This window comes from Austrofundulus limnaeus, unplaced genomic scaffold (genome assembly GCF_001266775.1).
Source record: "Austrofundulus limnaeus strain Quisiro unplaced genomic scaffold, Austrofundulus_limnaeus-1.0 Scaffold76, whole genome shotgun sequence".
Taxonomy (NCBI): Eukaryota; Metazoa; Chordata; class Actinopteri; order Cyprinodontiformes; family Rivulidae; genus Austrofundulus; species Austrofundulus limnaeus.
The window spans coordinates 1,770,423-1,785,265 of NW_013952478.1; the positions used below are offsets into that span (position 1 = coordinate 1,770,423).

The 14,843-nt window shown below is 38.1% G+C and overlaps 1 protein-coding gene across 2 annotated transcripts in view; it reads right to left on the bottom strand.

Annotated features, from left to right (window-relative positions):
- LOC106519428 (probable G-protein coupled receptor 149) overlaps positions 1-14,843 on the bottom strand; it is a 17,518-nt gene continuing 2,675 nt past the window's right edge. The window contains exons 2-6 of one of the 2 annotated variants that reach the window (XM_014011114.1): positions 10,100-10,280; positions 9,499-9,813; positions 9,317-9,411; positions 2,458-2,601; positions 1-664 (exon numbers count right to left, since the gene is read on the bottom strand). In XM_014011114.1, the coding sequence (XP_013866568.1) occupies positions 158-664; positions 2,458-2,601; positions 9,317-9,411; positions 9,499-9,813; positions 10,100-10,280 (1,242 nt within the window). In that variant the 3' untranslated portion in view covers positions 1-157. Of the gene's footprint in view, positions 665-2,457; positions 2,602-9,316; positions 9,814-10,099; positions 10,281-14,843 lie in introns of both variants that reach the window. The other variant, XM_014011113.1, reaches the window with a different exon arrangement.

The following is a 14,843-nucleotide window of genomic DNA, read 5'->3' on the forward strand; positions in this document are numbered from 1 at the left end:
TTCATTTCCAGGCTTTTAACAAAATCGTCTGCTCTTTACAAAATGTGCTAAAGAAAAACAGTTGAATGATGAGGATTTCTGTCTTGCAGACTTTACTGCCTGAGTTCAACCCCCACCCCTTCCGTCACCATCTTGTTACTGTGTCCATGTATCACTCTTACTCCTCTCCTGACTGCTTTCTGTACGCCTCGTTTAGCAGCTGTATATCCTCGTGATACCCTGAGCTCTCCTGCATCTGCCGTCGGCTGTTCTGCCGGTGGGCTTCCACCGTGTCGGGGATGGTGATATTGATGGTCTCCGCCTCGGCGGCGCCGCTGCTGGGGATGAGCAGAGAGTAGGACGCGGTCTCGCCCAGGTCGCACGAGACAAAGCGGTTCTCTCGGCGAGAGTAACGCAGCGACGGCGAGCGGGTGTGGGCAGAAGACTGGCTGATGTTCGAGATGATGGAGACGCTGTCCATGGCTTCCTCGTTATCACATATTTCCAGAACCTCGAGGTGAATCTTCACATTGGTGTCCCCTACGCCGGCTCCGATCCCCATCCCCATGCCGATCTCCATGCCCATCCCGACACAGCTGGTGTTTGCGTCGACGGCGTGGCCTCCAGCTGCCGGGTCATCTGCACTGGGTTCATGGCCAACAGACTTGGAGCGATACACTTCCACCTGTAAAGCAAAGCAGTTGGTTTCAACTCCATGTTTATGTAACTCAACTACACACTTTGCTGAATTTTACCGTGTTGGTTGCTCAGATTATAAAAGAATAGTTCAGATTGTTTAAAGTGGGAATAGGTGGAAATGTTTTGAATGATTATTATCTTACCTCGAATAAAACTGATGGCAATGTAAAAGATTTAAAAAAAATTTGAAGGGAAAGTAAAATCAACTTTTTTGAGTTTTAAATCATGTTATAATGTTATACTCTCATAAAAACATGCCCAAAGCCTTGCTTTGACTCATTCATCATGTTTGAGAAATCCTGCGGCGTTTTTTTTTTGAAGCCATGCTGAGGAGCAAAACGACAGGTGGGGACCAGAAACGCCTTTTGGTACCAGAAACRGCCCTGGGACGTGTCTTCAAGCCAAACTTCCTCATTGCAGGGCGCACCCCTCTCCCCACACACCCCGCCCATGACTCCTGCAGGCTCTCAGGTGAAACCGAAAGTGAAAGCAAAACTGTCTGCTGTGTTCTTAACAATAGTTTTCACTCAGTGAAGCTCTTTTCAGATTAAAAATACCTTTGAGGAAACGTATTTTCAGATGTCAAGTAAACTGCATCATGGCAGCCGCCCCCCCACACACCGAAATGGGTGAGACAGAAGCGGAAGGTGGTTCTTAAAAAGACAGAGGCCAATTTCAAGGCATTTAGAAGAGGAAGTGATGAGAAGATAAGTTTATTTTCTATTTAAACATAAAAAAGCATTTTAATAACAGCTAAAGGTGACATAGATACTTAGATACATAGAACAGGTAAGATAATAGCTGTTTATGATCATTTATTATATCTGCACTTCAAAATGTCTGAACCATGACATGAAGAACAATTTGCTTGCTCACATGGGTAGAAATTAGATAAGATTTAAGCTCATGTTGCGGCTGCAGATGTCTCATATTTTTTTCATGCCAAGGCTTTTCATTTCAAGAATTTTGCATGGCAGCTGTTCTATCTCTGGTGTGCAAGCGTATTTAAAGCTGAAGTAGCGGGTTTCTGAGAAAACCGTGGACTTAAGATCTCAAAATACTCCATCAGACCATTTGTCTATCTGGATAAATGTCTGCTTCTGGCTGCAACAGTCAGCTCCTTGAAGCAAGCATTTTTTTTTGGAAGCGAGTCGTTGAAGTAAAATGCAGCATCTGAGCGCTTTCAGCACAAACAAACACAGCCACGAACCTCTGACCAATCACACTGCAAGTTCTTATGTGGAAGGGGTAAAAAGTTCTCCTGGTGGGTTGCGAGAAGAAAGGATGGCAGATTCAATGATGCAAACATAATAAAGTGATTTTTGTCATGCAACTGCAACAATGAGAGAAAATTTCAGCAGTTTGGATGGCTCATGCAGAGGTCTTTAGCCTGCGATATACAGCCCTCCCTCCACAGCTCCTCCCCCACAGCAGAGTCTGCTGTGAACGCACAGCTCTCAGAAATTTGCAGTTTTCTTGTAACGCTAAGTTGTTTCTCCACTAGTAGCGCAGCTGCAGCTCACCAGCAATCTTGAGCACGAACAAGGGTTTTTATATTCAACTCTTAGGACATAGGGACAGTTTTAACAAATATGTAAAAAAATACAGCTTTATAAAAGTTATCTACTGCAGCTTTAAGACATAAGAGTAAAAGTTGGTAACCAAGCTCATACCACATACACATATTCCAAATGTCAAACTACTTATTCACAAAAAGGAAATAAAGCCTGATCTGATTAATAGAGCTTTAGCAGAAGAGATCAGAGCAAAGGTCATTACCTTCTTGGCATTATTGGGAGAGATTTTGAGCCCATCACTGCTGACCTCATAGGTGGAAAGAGAGAGCGTTTTGCCCGTGGGTGCCTGCAGGGACACAGTGCCCTGAAAGGCACACAGAGGGATAGACAGACCACCTGATGACTTCTGCAAAGAAAAAGAAAAAAACACAAAGAAGAGGAGAAATAGGAGTATTTATTCAGTTTCTGGAGCAGTGCACTCAGGTACAACTTAGGTAAAGTTTTAATACTCAGACCTTTGGACTATTGTTCAAAAGTTCATCACCTGCTCATAGCATCACTGTAAGCTAACTCTTCATTCCCATGATTGTTTATCTGGTTTTACTTTCAAGTACGTTTTATTGCATTCTTACTTACAAAAATTTTTCCTCATTTAAATATTTTGAGATCTTTTCAAATTCAAAGGGTTTTGTTACTTTTAGCTTTTAGCTAGCCTTTTTGCTACTTTCAGTAACAGTTGCTCTCAACTGTCAATGAAAGTTGGACTTTGCACGCAGTCAAAAAGCACATTAATGGCAGGTAATGGAACTGAGCTATCGTAACACAACAAAATGTGGCACGTCCTTCTCCTGCAATGACAAATCAAARTGCCTGCTGCCATCTTAACTCATGAGGACCAGCGTCTAAACCTTTACGTCAATAACAAGGTCATTTTTGCACTTCATTGTTGCTGTTTAAACTGAGATTGGATTGGACTCGTGATGTCAGGAGAAGGAAGATGTATGTGTTTACTTCGTGTGGCTTACATTTTAAAGACTCGCGAAGAGCACACTGCTGCAGAAATGAGATGGTAAACCTTCAGGTAATGGAAGCCACAAAAACACAGAAGGTTCATTATATTTTGGCTTCTAATTGTTTTCATGAGGTAATTCTATTGGAATGAATATTTATTTCATGTATCAGTCAAATGTATTCTGGGCTCCTTATCAGTTTGCTATATTTTTAATATCATTACAGCACTCTTATGACTCATATGTAATCATATTACATCATATTTTTAGTGTTTTTGCAGTGACTAACCACACAGTAGTCGAAAAAGAGTCTGTCTGTCAAGATAATGTGTTTGAGCTGGTGCATGTTACCCGCAGGAGTCAGGAGAACCACCAGTGGGGAGGAGGCAGCAGGTCTCATTAAACCTATAAATTATTTATGCTAACTAAATGTGGTTATCTGACTGCGTCTGTGATGCAAAGCAGGACCAGAGGTGATGTCAGTGTCTTGTTCTCCGTGACTGTGTCTGTTTTTTCTGCCATCATGTTTACTCCACTCCGAGGAGAGGAAGTCCACAATGTTGAGCTGAAAATGTGTCTTCCAGTCAAATCAACTGATACCACAAACATACCAATGTGGAAAGAATGATGATGTAAAAACACAAAGCTCAGGATCTGTTTTCACATAACTGAGAATAATGATTAAAAGATTTCTGGAGGACTTTGATTTCATAATGCTGTGGTGGTTTTAGACTAAAATCAACATAATTAGCATCTGCCACAAAAAGCCAAAATGGTGATGTTTGTGCCTGTGCTGGTGTGTCCATGTAGTCTGTTAGCAAAATACTGTATCATAAGAACCACTAGATAGATTTCAATGAAACCTTAAAAAGTAATTATTGGCTGTACACCTAAAACTGATTACCAACACAAGAAGACYACAATTCAGTCCATTTTATATTGAGCTAAATGTAAATGAGGGTCATTTACAATACATAATCTGTGTGCAATGTCTTGAAATACATTATGATGCATAACATTATTGTCAAGGTTTGACAAAAACAGCTACAACGCTGTTATTTCTTGAGTCTAAAATTCTGGCATGTAAGACATCAATAATATCCATTCCATCAAAGATTGGTCTTTAATTTAAAATGAGTTTAAGGAATTATTTTTGTCACAATAAAAGTTTGATTTTTTTCCCTGACGTTTTTACAAATACATCATAGTGCAGTTGCAGTTATCAGCAAGAAGTTCCCGAGTTTTTTGTCACTGTCCAAAAACATGGATGTTAGGTTTATTGGTATCTCCACATTTCTCTAAGTGTGAGTGCACGAATGAATAGTTATCTCAGGCCCAGGGAGGGACTGGTGACCTGTTTAGGATGAACCTTGCCTCTTGCTCAATGACGGCAGGAAATAGTCAAGCTGGTATAAAAATGGATGCTTTTATAATATTCAAATAGAATGTCAGAACAGTTGAAAATGTTCAATTTATCCTTGAAGGTGTTATAGTTTCTTCACAAATCTTTTAAAATATTTTTATCGAAAGAAATTCCACCAGCAACTTCAAATACTTACACAACCCCAAAGAAAAAAGAAAGAAAGAAAGAAAGAAGAAAGAAAGAAAGAAAGAAAGAAAGAAAGAAAGAAAGAAAGAAATAAAGAAAAAGCACTCATTTGTGAAAACAGCATGAAAATTATGTTGACACTAATTAAACAAAATAATTGGACAAAAACTCTGACTAATGTTTGATTTGACAACCATGAAAAAATTCTCCATTATTATTTTAGTTATATTTCCTTCATCCAGTCTAATATTCCCCAGCCACTTCAATTTGAGAGTTTATTTTGTTTACCTTCATAAATTAACTCCTGTTCACAGTCACTGTTTAGTAAACTAGGTTTTTAAATCAAGGCACTAAATATTACTGAAATAAAACATCTCTGACTAAAAACAGCTTCATTGTTGATCTCTGCCATTATTGGTAATGATATTCTTTTTAGAAGACTGGTATTAACTTTAATGGATGGCACAGTGTCTGGCTTCCCATAACAAACTGATTTGAGTTTTGACTTATTATCTGTTGTTGTAGAACTGCTTGGATTTCCTCATTTATTCTCTTTTTGTTTAGACTTTGATTGGAAACAGCTTATTAAATAATTTGCAACCTGAATTGTTTGACTGGACTCATCAGGTTACCAAAACATTTTGTTTTGTTCTGTTACATTGCTAACACTCAAACAGGATTGACTCCAAAAGTAAATGTAAAGATTTTGCACAGAGGAATTTTAAGGAAGTATTTGTGAATGACTCTAAATAAACCATGTCTAATTTCAACAGAATATCTAAAACTGACTGATTAATAGCTGTTTTTAGTGTTTAGATTGGGTTGGCTTCCAAAGTGAATCAGTTGTAGACCTTCGTCCAACGATTTTCTTCTGGAAGCTACAACAACAGAAACATGAGCAAACCCACACAGGCGAAAACCGCCTTTGCCTTTCAGTGTCACGTGATAAAAATTCCTTTTTGTGCCATTTTCACACATTGCTAAATGACTACTTTGCTATTACAAACCCTGACACAGTTGCAGTACATTTCCTCTAGTTGTGTTAGATTTATGTCTGTCCTGTATCAATATTTCATGTCTTCCATACACTAAAGCCCTCTTAACTATTATTATTTTTTATTTTGCAGCCGTGGATGAATTCTCCGAAGAGTGGCTGAGTTCCAGGGGCCTTCTGACATGTGATTACACATTAGATCTTCAGCCCTCCGCGGGGGAACAGCACCTCGAGCTTTGTGCTCGCTAACAGAGTAGAATGTCACAGAGAGGGTAAACACGTCTTTAAGCTCTAATTCCAACCCTCCCTTCGGACACTGAAGGCCAGCGGCTCTGACAGTAAGAGGAGGGGATGCTGGGTAATGACATCTGATCTGCTAACGAGGAAGAAAAATACAAGCAGGACAAACAGAATTGCAAACTGTGTCAGACTTAGTCACGTGGATTTAGAAGATTTTCTTTTTTTTGGTCCTATGTCTGGATTTAGGGTTTGGGCATTTCTCTTTTATTAGCTGTTTTTATCACCCACTGCCAAAACATAAAAGATTTACATCTACAACTGATTAACTTTTGGAGTCAACCTGATGCAAGATGGTTGTTAGAATCTTATAGACTTATAATAGACAGATTTTTTGAGGTATTGAGCTAAAATGTGATTTAGCAGCAGCTGAAAGTCATTGAAACACAAACTTTGAGTGTGATGTATCTTAATAATGCATGAGACAGTGCTTAATATTATTTTGAGGTTTGACCAAAACTGCCATAGCTCTGTCCCTTGGCATCATAAGATGACTTCAGTCTAAAACTCTGGCATGAAAGGTCGCGAGCRACATGCATTCCTTCAAGGACTGCTAAGCCTTTTAATTTGCTTTCCGTAAATACATTGCACAAAAGGCACCTCTACATCAGCCCAATCAATGAATAGGCCCAGAGGAGAAATAACACACACACTTCTCTCCTAAGAAACTCAGAAGTAGGGCACACACACACACACACACACACACACACACACACNCACACACACACACACACACACACACACACACACACACACACACACACACACACACGCATACAAGTCGGCAGCAAGCTTCTCAGGGTTATACATGATGCAAAATGAGTGCCAAGGCCCAGCTGAAGCAGCACGCTCTGTGAATTTTCCTCCCCTCTGGTGATTTTCAGACCAGAAACATTTCAAACCTATAAGTGGAACCAAAAAAGAAAAGTGTAAGAAAAAAAAATGACGTCAACATGTTCAGGGGTTGTTGTCTGGAAGTTAATTATTACCACATGTATGTCTGCAGTGTCAGAGTAAGTTTTGTGGGTCCAGAAAACTGGATTTTAGCTTACTAACTGTAAAACTGACTGAATCATAGCCTTTTATATGTTGATTAGCTGTGTCGGCCATCAGGGATTGTCTCGTCAGTTGTAGATGTACAGCCAATGTTTCCTATGAGAGTACATGCTGCAGTTCACGTGATATTTTGCTAACAGACAGATGGAGTTGACTGCAGCAGTTAATGTTAAAAGTTCAACCAGAGAATTTGTGCATTAAGAAGCACTTGGAGTATGTGTTGCAACTTCATTATAGCTATTTTTGGATATTTGTGTATTCGTTTAGCTGGCTGTGACAGACATCTTGAATTCACTTGGCTTTTAATGGCTGTCAGTAGGGATTGTTTGCTGAAAGTTTCAATAAAATCCTGCACTGGTTCACAAGATATGTTGCTAATAGAATTGATTCAAAGACTTAAGGCAGATACACAAATACAGAGACTGAAGTGAAAACATTTTTGTCTGCCTTCTCCTTTACGGTAGTAATACGTTTAGGTCTAGAAAAACACAGAAAGAAAAGAGTCTCTGCTCTTATGAGAGCAAATAATATCAACAATAAAGAAGAAAGGAGATTGAGAATTTATTAGGGTACTCCAAACGCCTGCAGCAACCTGTCTCCAGCTTCACTGTTTATGTTCTTTGGCTATTTTATTTATTATGTAYTTATTTCTATCGCTGGATAGAGTTAAGTATTGACTGAGCACAACTTCGGCTGCTGCCAGACAGACATCCATGCATAATGCAGCACATACTGAACAGACAAGCTGTTCTTCCCTGAACTTGAATCAAAAATTAATCTGTTGATTTTTTTTGTTTAATCTTCCTTCATAAAAAATTATACAACATATAGCTTAAAAAACTTGAATCTATAAATCCTGCTGTTATTTGCCTCCCCCCGAAGTAACTTCTAAATCAATGATTCGAGCTGAGCCTGGCGCATTCGTCGGATTTTGGAATTTTAGTTTCAATGAATGAATTTAGTTTCAACGAATGCAGTTTTTGGCTCTGAGAAACATCAGATAGTGTTCTGATCAACTGCTCCATTAGAATGAGCTGAGGCTTCAGGCATGTAAAGATATGCACAGAAAACAGAGAAGAAGGAGAGAAAAGATGCTAACCTGCTTTATCTAAATCGCATGCATAGCATCCAGTTTGTCCATTTAATTTTAAAAAATGCGTAATAGCAGAGCAGGTAAAAACACTAAAGAAGAACAAACAAACAAACAGAAAATCACATCTTGAACAGTTCTTTGAAAAGTGTTTTTAGGCTTCAAATCTATAGTTTCCTGAAATAAATACACCCTTTTGTGATTTACAATATTGTTTTCCTCTGTTTTTATTATTGAGTAATGTTTTTGCTATCTCTTTTTGAATACTAGGCTGTTCATCTATGAAAATGTATATTTCATTCAGGGGATACGTGCTGTGACTTCTGTTTTCTTTTGTAATTGTTATAATATTCTAAAATTTAACTTTATAACATTTACAAATACAGTGTACCAAGAAATACATTCAAGGGAATCAAAATGTTATTTTGGAACTCTGCTTCTCTAGAGTGTTTGTTACTTTTATCTTTAGGTTATTTTTCAACTGTATTTAGTTTTTAGCTAGCCTTTAGCTACTTTTAGCCAAATGTTTCTCACGTTTGGCCTCCAGCAAGCATTTTAAAACTTATGGCTACCATTTTCCACTTGTAGCTTTTATCTAAATCTTTGCTACTTTTACTTTTAGCCACCACTTTACATGTTTTTAGCCTTTGCTAGCCYTTTACTATTTTAAACTGTTTGTTTGCATTTTGCAACATTAAGCATACATTTTGCTACTTTGGTTTTAGCAGCTTTACTACTTTTAACTACTGTTTCTTTTTTTACTTTTAGCTTAGGTTTTTAATCTAGCCTTTGCTTTTTTAACTTTTAGATAGTGTTCTGCCTTTTTTAGCCTTAAGAACTTGTTTTCAGCTTCTTCAAATAACATCAGAAAGTTCATTCAGCACTCAAAATTCTCCCTGCACTGTCATAGAAGGGGTGACTGAACTCATACTTATTTTATAGTCTTCAAACATTATTCATGCATGAATCATCACCTCATTGTAAAACAGTTAGATGTCTTTGGGGAAACAAAAGACTAAGTGTGTGTGGAAAAATCCATTAATGCCGTAAACGCAAAATGACACATACAAATGGCTCAATTTAATGCTTCAAGATGACATTCATAAGGGCAGCTGTGTGCTGTACCTGTCTGGGTGTTCTCTCTGATTTACTCCTGCACCACTCCCAGTCCGTCAGCTCGATTTTCCTACACTCCTCGTGTGACAGCCTCCTCTCTGGCCCTTCAAACACAGATGAGGAGTCGTTCAGGTTATATTCCTTTTCCTGATGATGAGAAGGCAGCGAGGAGACACGGTGAAACTCCTCACCATCCTTGTGGTTCTCATGAGGCAGTAGAGGACAGTCAGCCAGCGCCTCCCCTCCCCTGGCCTCTGAAAGGAGACCCGAGCAAGAGGAGCTGTCCACTGGGAGTGAGGTGCTGAAATCAAAGTTGGGACAAAGCCTGGAAAGGTCGCCACTTTCCAGTGCGTCAAGGCGGGGATTTGAGAAGTCACAGTTGAAAAGGCTGTGATAATTGGGCTTCTCCATGGGGGGGCTGCTGTGAGACTTGTTAGCGTGTGATAACTTGTAGACTCCATAGCCTTGTTGGAAGGAAAGGTTGAACTCAAACTTTCTTTTCATAACTGTGAATGGAGTAGAACATAAAAAGTAGAACGTTTTTCAGCATTTTTTCTAAATATCACAGAGAAGTAAAGATCTATTATTCTTTAAACAAATAAATACCATCCACTATGAAATGCTATGGTATGGCGTGGTGTGGTGTGGTGTGGTATGGTTTGATATGGTATGGTATGGAATGGTATGGATTGGGATAGTTGTAGATGTTCATCCAATAAGAACTTGGAGTTTCCGTTTTATTCTGTAAATGTACGCTCAGCTGTGCCTTGGTAAAAGACATCTTGAATCTACCTGAGGGTTCCTCCGCTGGATTCYGCTTGCAGTTAATGAAGCAGCCACACGGCATGTGGATCCAGCGCTCAGACAGCACAAACAGGGGAGTGACCGCAGGTGCAAGCAGAGTGAGGAAGAAGCTCAACGTCTCCAGGGAGGAGCTGCGCACGTTCACTGCATGCYGTACAAGCACCAAAGTCTGAGAGCGAACAGGAGAAAAAGAAATTAATTCACCTGGAGTCAGCTATTCAAAATGCACAAGGACATGAAGCAAGGAACACAAATGAAAAAAATAATAATAAAAAATCTGAACCTTCATAGAGATTGGATTCTTCATTTTTCATTTTCTTTTGTTTAGGAATTGAAAACTGAACAATATAGAAGTCTCTGACCCTGATATTTGATAATCATGTCAGGCATTCCCTCTAGCAATGCTTTGATAATTTTATAAAAGAGTTACTTTTTTCTAACTGGAGCAGCAACAATTTTTATTCAAGAACTTGCACTGGCATGAGTAGTGTTGAACTGCTGCACAACTTCATCTTCACATTGCAACAATTTTTAAAGTCTGAGATCTTTTGTGACCAGTCCATTTATGATGRACTCATATCGCCCATTACATTAGAGTTTTAACCTGAGATCATCTTCTGATCAGAAATGACAGATTTATCAACATTTTGCTTAAAACTTGAAAACGCCATTATTAGATTTGTAAAATGGGCTGATTATATTATATAGTCTGGTTAAGGTCTGTTGGCTGTGGCTGTCTTGAATTGAGATGAGTCCATAGGGTTTTGACTTGTTGATGTCAACACAATGGTTATTTACTGAAAAGTTTCATTAAAATCTATTTAGTGGTTTATGATATATTTTGCTAACATTCAGAGTTGATGTCAACATTTTATAAACATTTTGCATCAAGTAAACCTCCAAGTGTAAATTGGAGATCACAGGACACAGGATATGAAATGACATATCACAATATATCGCAATATATTGCAAAACTGTATGCAACAAATAAAAAAGCACAATATGAAGAGCCCACCCTGAATTACATGCATAAAATCTTATTGAATTCTGTTTATTTTTATGCAATCAGAACACTGAACAACAATGAAAACTTTATTTGTATTTCACATTTTGTCTCACAACATCCATCTTTTAAGCCCCAATTAAAAATCAATGCAGTGCTTTTGAGAATCGATACAGTGTCAGGAAACTAAATATCAAGATATTTCAGTGTATTAGTATTTTCTTACACTCCTACCAGGTGTAGATATCAAGTCAATAATAATTTTCTGAGAGGTTCATTAAATTGGTTCAGTGATTCATGAGATATTTTTGCAGTACAGACACACACACATAGAAACATGGACAGAAATATTATTGCTCCTTTGCCTTTATGAATAAAAATGACTACAATAAAGTATTCTCTCACAACATGAGCCCAAAGAATCCTGTCATTATCATCCTAATAGTTTAGTTAAAAAATGGTCATTCATCTATTTTTGGGCAGAACATTAGTGAACCTTAGCAACTGAAAGTACTCCAAATCACGATATTTCCACCGCATGTAGGCCTGATCGGCTTTATGGTAACTTGGGTTCATCACTTTTGCTGCTGGTTTGGCCATCTCTCTGGATGAAAGTAAATCTGGACTTGTCGCAACATTTGACCTTCATCATTGATTCAGAGTCCAAATTTCTACTTTTAAGCAAACTGGAACATTTCTTTGCTTCACAGATAATTACATTTCTAAAGGCTACACGACAATTTAGTCCACAACCTTGAGTCGCACTCTCAATATTTTTTACTTCCAAGAATGAATTCTGGACTGTTAATATTCTTGYTTATTTAATTTCCCCAAACATTCAGGTGTTCTGCATTTTTAAGTGTGTATTCAGCAGTTCGTTTCAGCTGTTTTGTTTGCTTTATGCAGACCTGTAATTTGACTCTTTTCATCAACTGCAGAATTTTTTCAGATGTGGTYGTTTGAATAAGTCAGAATCTGCTTACTGCATTTTGTTTGGGTTAAATAACGTTTTGGCAGTATGAAAACATTAATTACTGTGCTGCTGTTCCGATGGGAAGTTCTTTGCTTAGTMAAATCCAGGAAAGAGCTTCTTTTTTGTTTTTTGGCCAAGCATCATAGATTGACTACATCTTAGCCAAAATAAGACCCRAACAGATGCGTTAGAAGCACCACTTACTTGTGCCAAATAATCCTCTGCAAATCTATTTTTTGACAACATAAAAAGCTGCAACATTCAGCTGAACTTAAAACTAATACAACATCAAATCCAAAAACAGTTGGGATGTTGTGTGAAATGCAAATGAAAACAGTATGTGAGGATTTCWAAATCACATAAATCTATATTTTGTACACAGTTAAAAATGAAAAACATATCACCAGCTTAAACTAAGGAATTCACCAATATTTAGATGAAAAAAATATATARTTTTGAATGTTATGGCTTYTGCAGAACARTTTTCCACTTTGYCTCAGTCAGTTATRAGATTTGGTTAGAGAAGATGRGTTTCTGGCTAGTGATTGCATATGGCTTCTTCTTTTCAYGATAGAGCTTTAAGCATCATTTGCGGATCACATGGGAAACTGTGTTCACAGACAATGATCAGTAGAAGTGTTCCTGAGCCCATGCAGTGATGTTCATAACATACTCAGACCTGGTTTTAATGCAGTGCTGCTGGAAGATTACAAACATCCAATATTGAATTTTAGTCTTGTCCTTTGTYCACAGAGATTTCTACAGWTTTTTGAAATCTTTTGATGATATAATGATGATGGGATGTTCAAAGACATCACAATTTCCCTTAAAAAGGATCAATATTTYGAAATTGTTCCAGTTTTTATAGATTTTTTTTTGCAGACTAGTGAATCTTTGCCCATTTTTCCATTTCTCTTCTGAGTAATTCAGCCTTTCTAAAATGCTCCTTTTTCACAGTCCTCTKRCTGACCTGTTGCCYATTAATCTAATTAGAAGCAAAATGCTCCCCCCAGCCATTTCTTYTTTGTACCACTTACTTTYACAGCCTTTTGTTGCTTGTGTTTCAACTTTTTGGAAATGTGCTGCTGCTATGAAAATTCAAAATGACCTTATACATATGTTTACTATGTTCAGTTGTGAATAGAATTTGCATTTATGAGATTTGCAAATCATTGCATTCTGTTTTTAAAYACATTTTACACAATGTCCCGACTCTTTTAAAACTGGGATTGTACGTGTCAGTATCTGAGGAGAATMTTAACAAAACTTAAGCTGGACAAGACAAACTTTCATGTTCCTTCTCTCCATGAAAGACATGTTTTCATAACATTTCTGATCAGCTACCTGTGTACATTTTTTTGATATGTATCACCTCTGACTTTTGCTCATTGACATGTTGGCTCATTATCATGTTTAGATTGTGCAGCTCTTTATCATCTCAAATTTATTACTTTATTTCCTCAGCATAATCAAGTGGCAGTGTCTGTGCAGAAAGCATGGTAGTTATTCCACAATGCAGCCTAATGAATGCTGCCCAGAGCTGTTCATTAAAACCTGCAAACTACTGTTCTGAAGTCCTTTTTGGGGACTCTAATTTGACAAAACATTAGTGTGAAATTATTAAAAGCTTGTGTTTTTATGAATCTCTGCTTAGCAAAATAATGGGAAAAGGATATTTTGCACCTCCAATAAAATGTGGTCATGTTCMACAGACCTGTGCCAAGGACCAAAAGAGGGCTTCATAATGGATTTTTGATCAGAAAATGGAGTTTTTAATATTTCATTTATTCATTTGTTATCAACCACCACTGAAGGCAGAGCAGTAATGTTTTTGCCTTTGTGTGTGTGCATGTGTATGTGTGTGTGTTTGATTGTCTTTACTGTTCGCAAAATATCTCTTGAAAAACTGGTGTGATTTTAATGAAWCTTTCAAAAAGTATTCAAAGGATGTACATTCCCAACTGATTATTTTTTGGACTCAAATCAATTCACGATGGAGGTCATGGTCAACTGGCCTTAGAAAATACTAATCTGGCTTTCATTCATGCAGTTTTAAAGCTGAGTGTTGTCCTGAACACATACTTTAGGCTCAACATGTTGAATGGCATCCTTGCCAAAAACATTTGCATTGGTTGTTGAAATTCAAAACAGTTTTGTCGGTTTGTAAAATATCATTTCACTGGATGGGTTTTCATCAAACTATCATCTAACTRTCATAAAGTAATAATTGGATCTACACATCCAACTCATTAACTTTTGGAGTCAACCAAATTGCAACTAATTCACCTTATCCAWCCATCCCTCCATTTTCTTCCGCTTATTTGGGGTCGTGTCACTGGGTCAACAGCCTAAGCAGAGAGACCCAGACTTCCCTCTCTCCAGCCACTTGGGCCAGCTCATCCGGGGGAATCCCAAGGTGCCCCCAGGCCAGTCGAGAAACATAGTCCCTCCATCCAAGAAACATAGTCCTGGGTCTTCCTCTAGGCCTCCTCCCAGTGGGACGTGCCCGGAACACCACACCAGGGAGGCGTCCAGGAGCCATCCTAACCAGATGCCGGAGCCACCTCAACTGGCTCCTCTATTTTAAGTGATTCTATAAAATTCTAAGTGCAAATGTTTAAGGGCTGAATGTCTTATAAACATCTTAAACATTTCATTGTTAAATTTCTTTTAGACACCTGCCCCTCAGATGGACAACTCCTGTAGTTTAGCCAGATGGATCTTTGGCCTTGGATAAACCAGAATGATGAATAAAG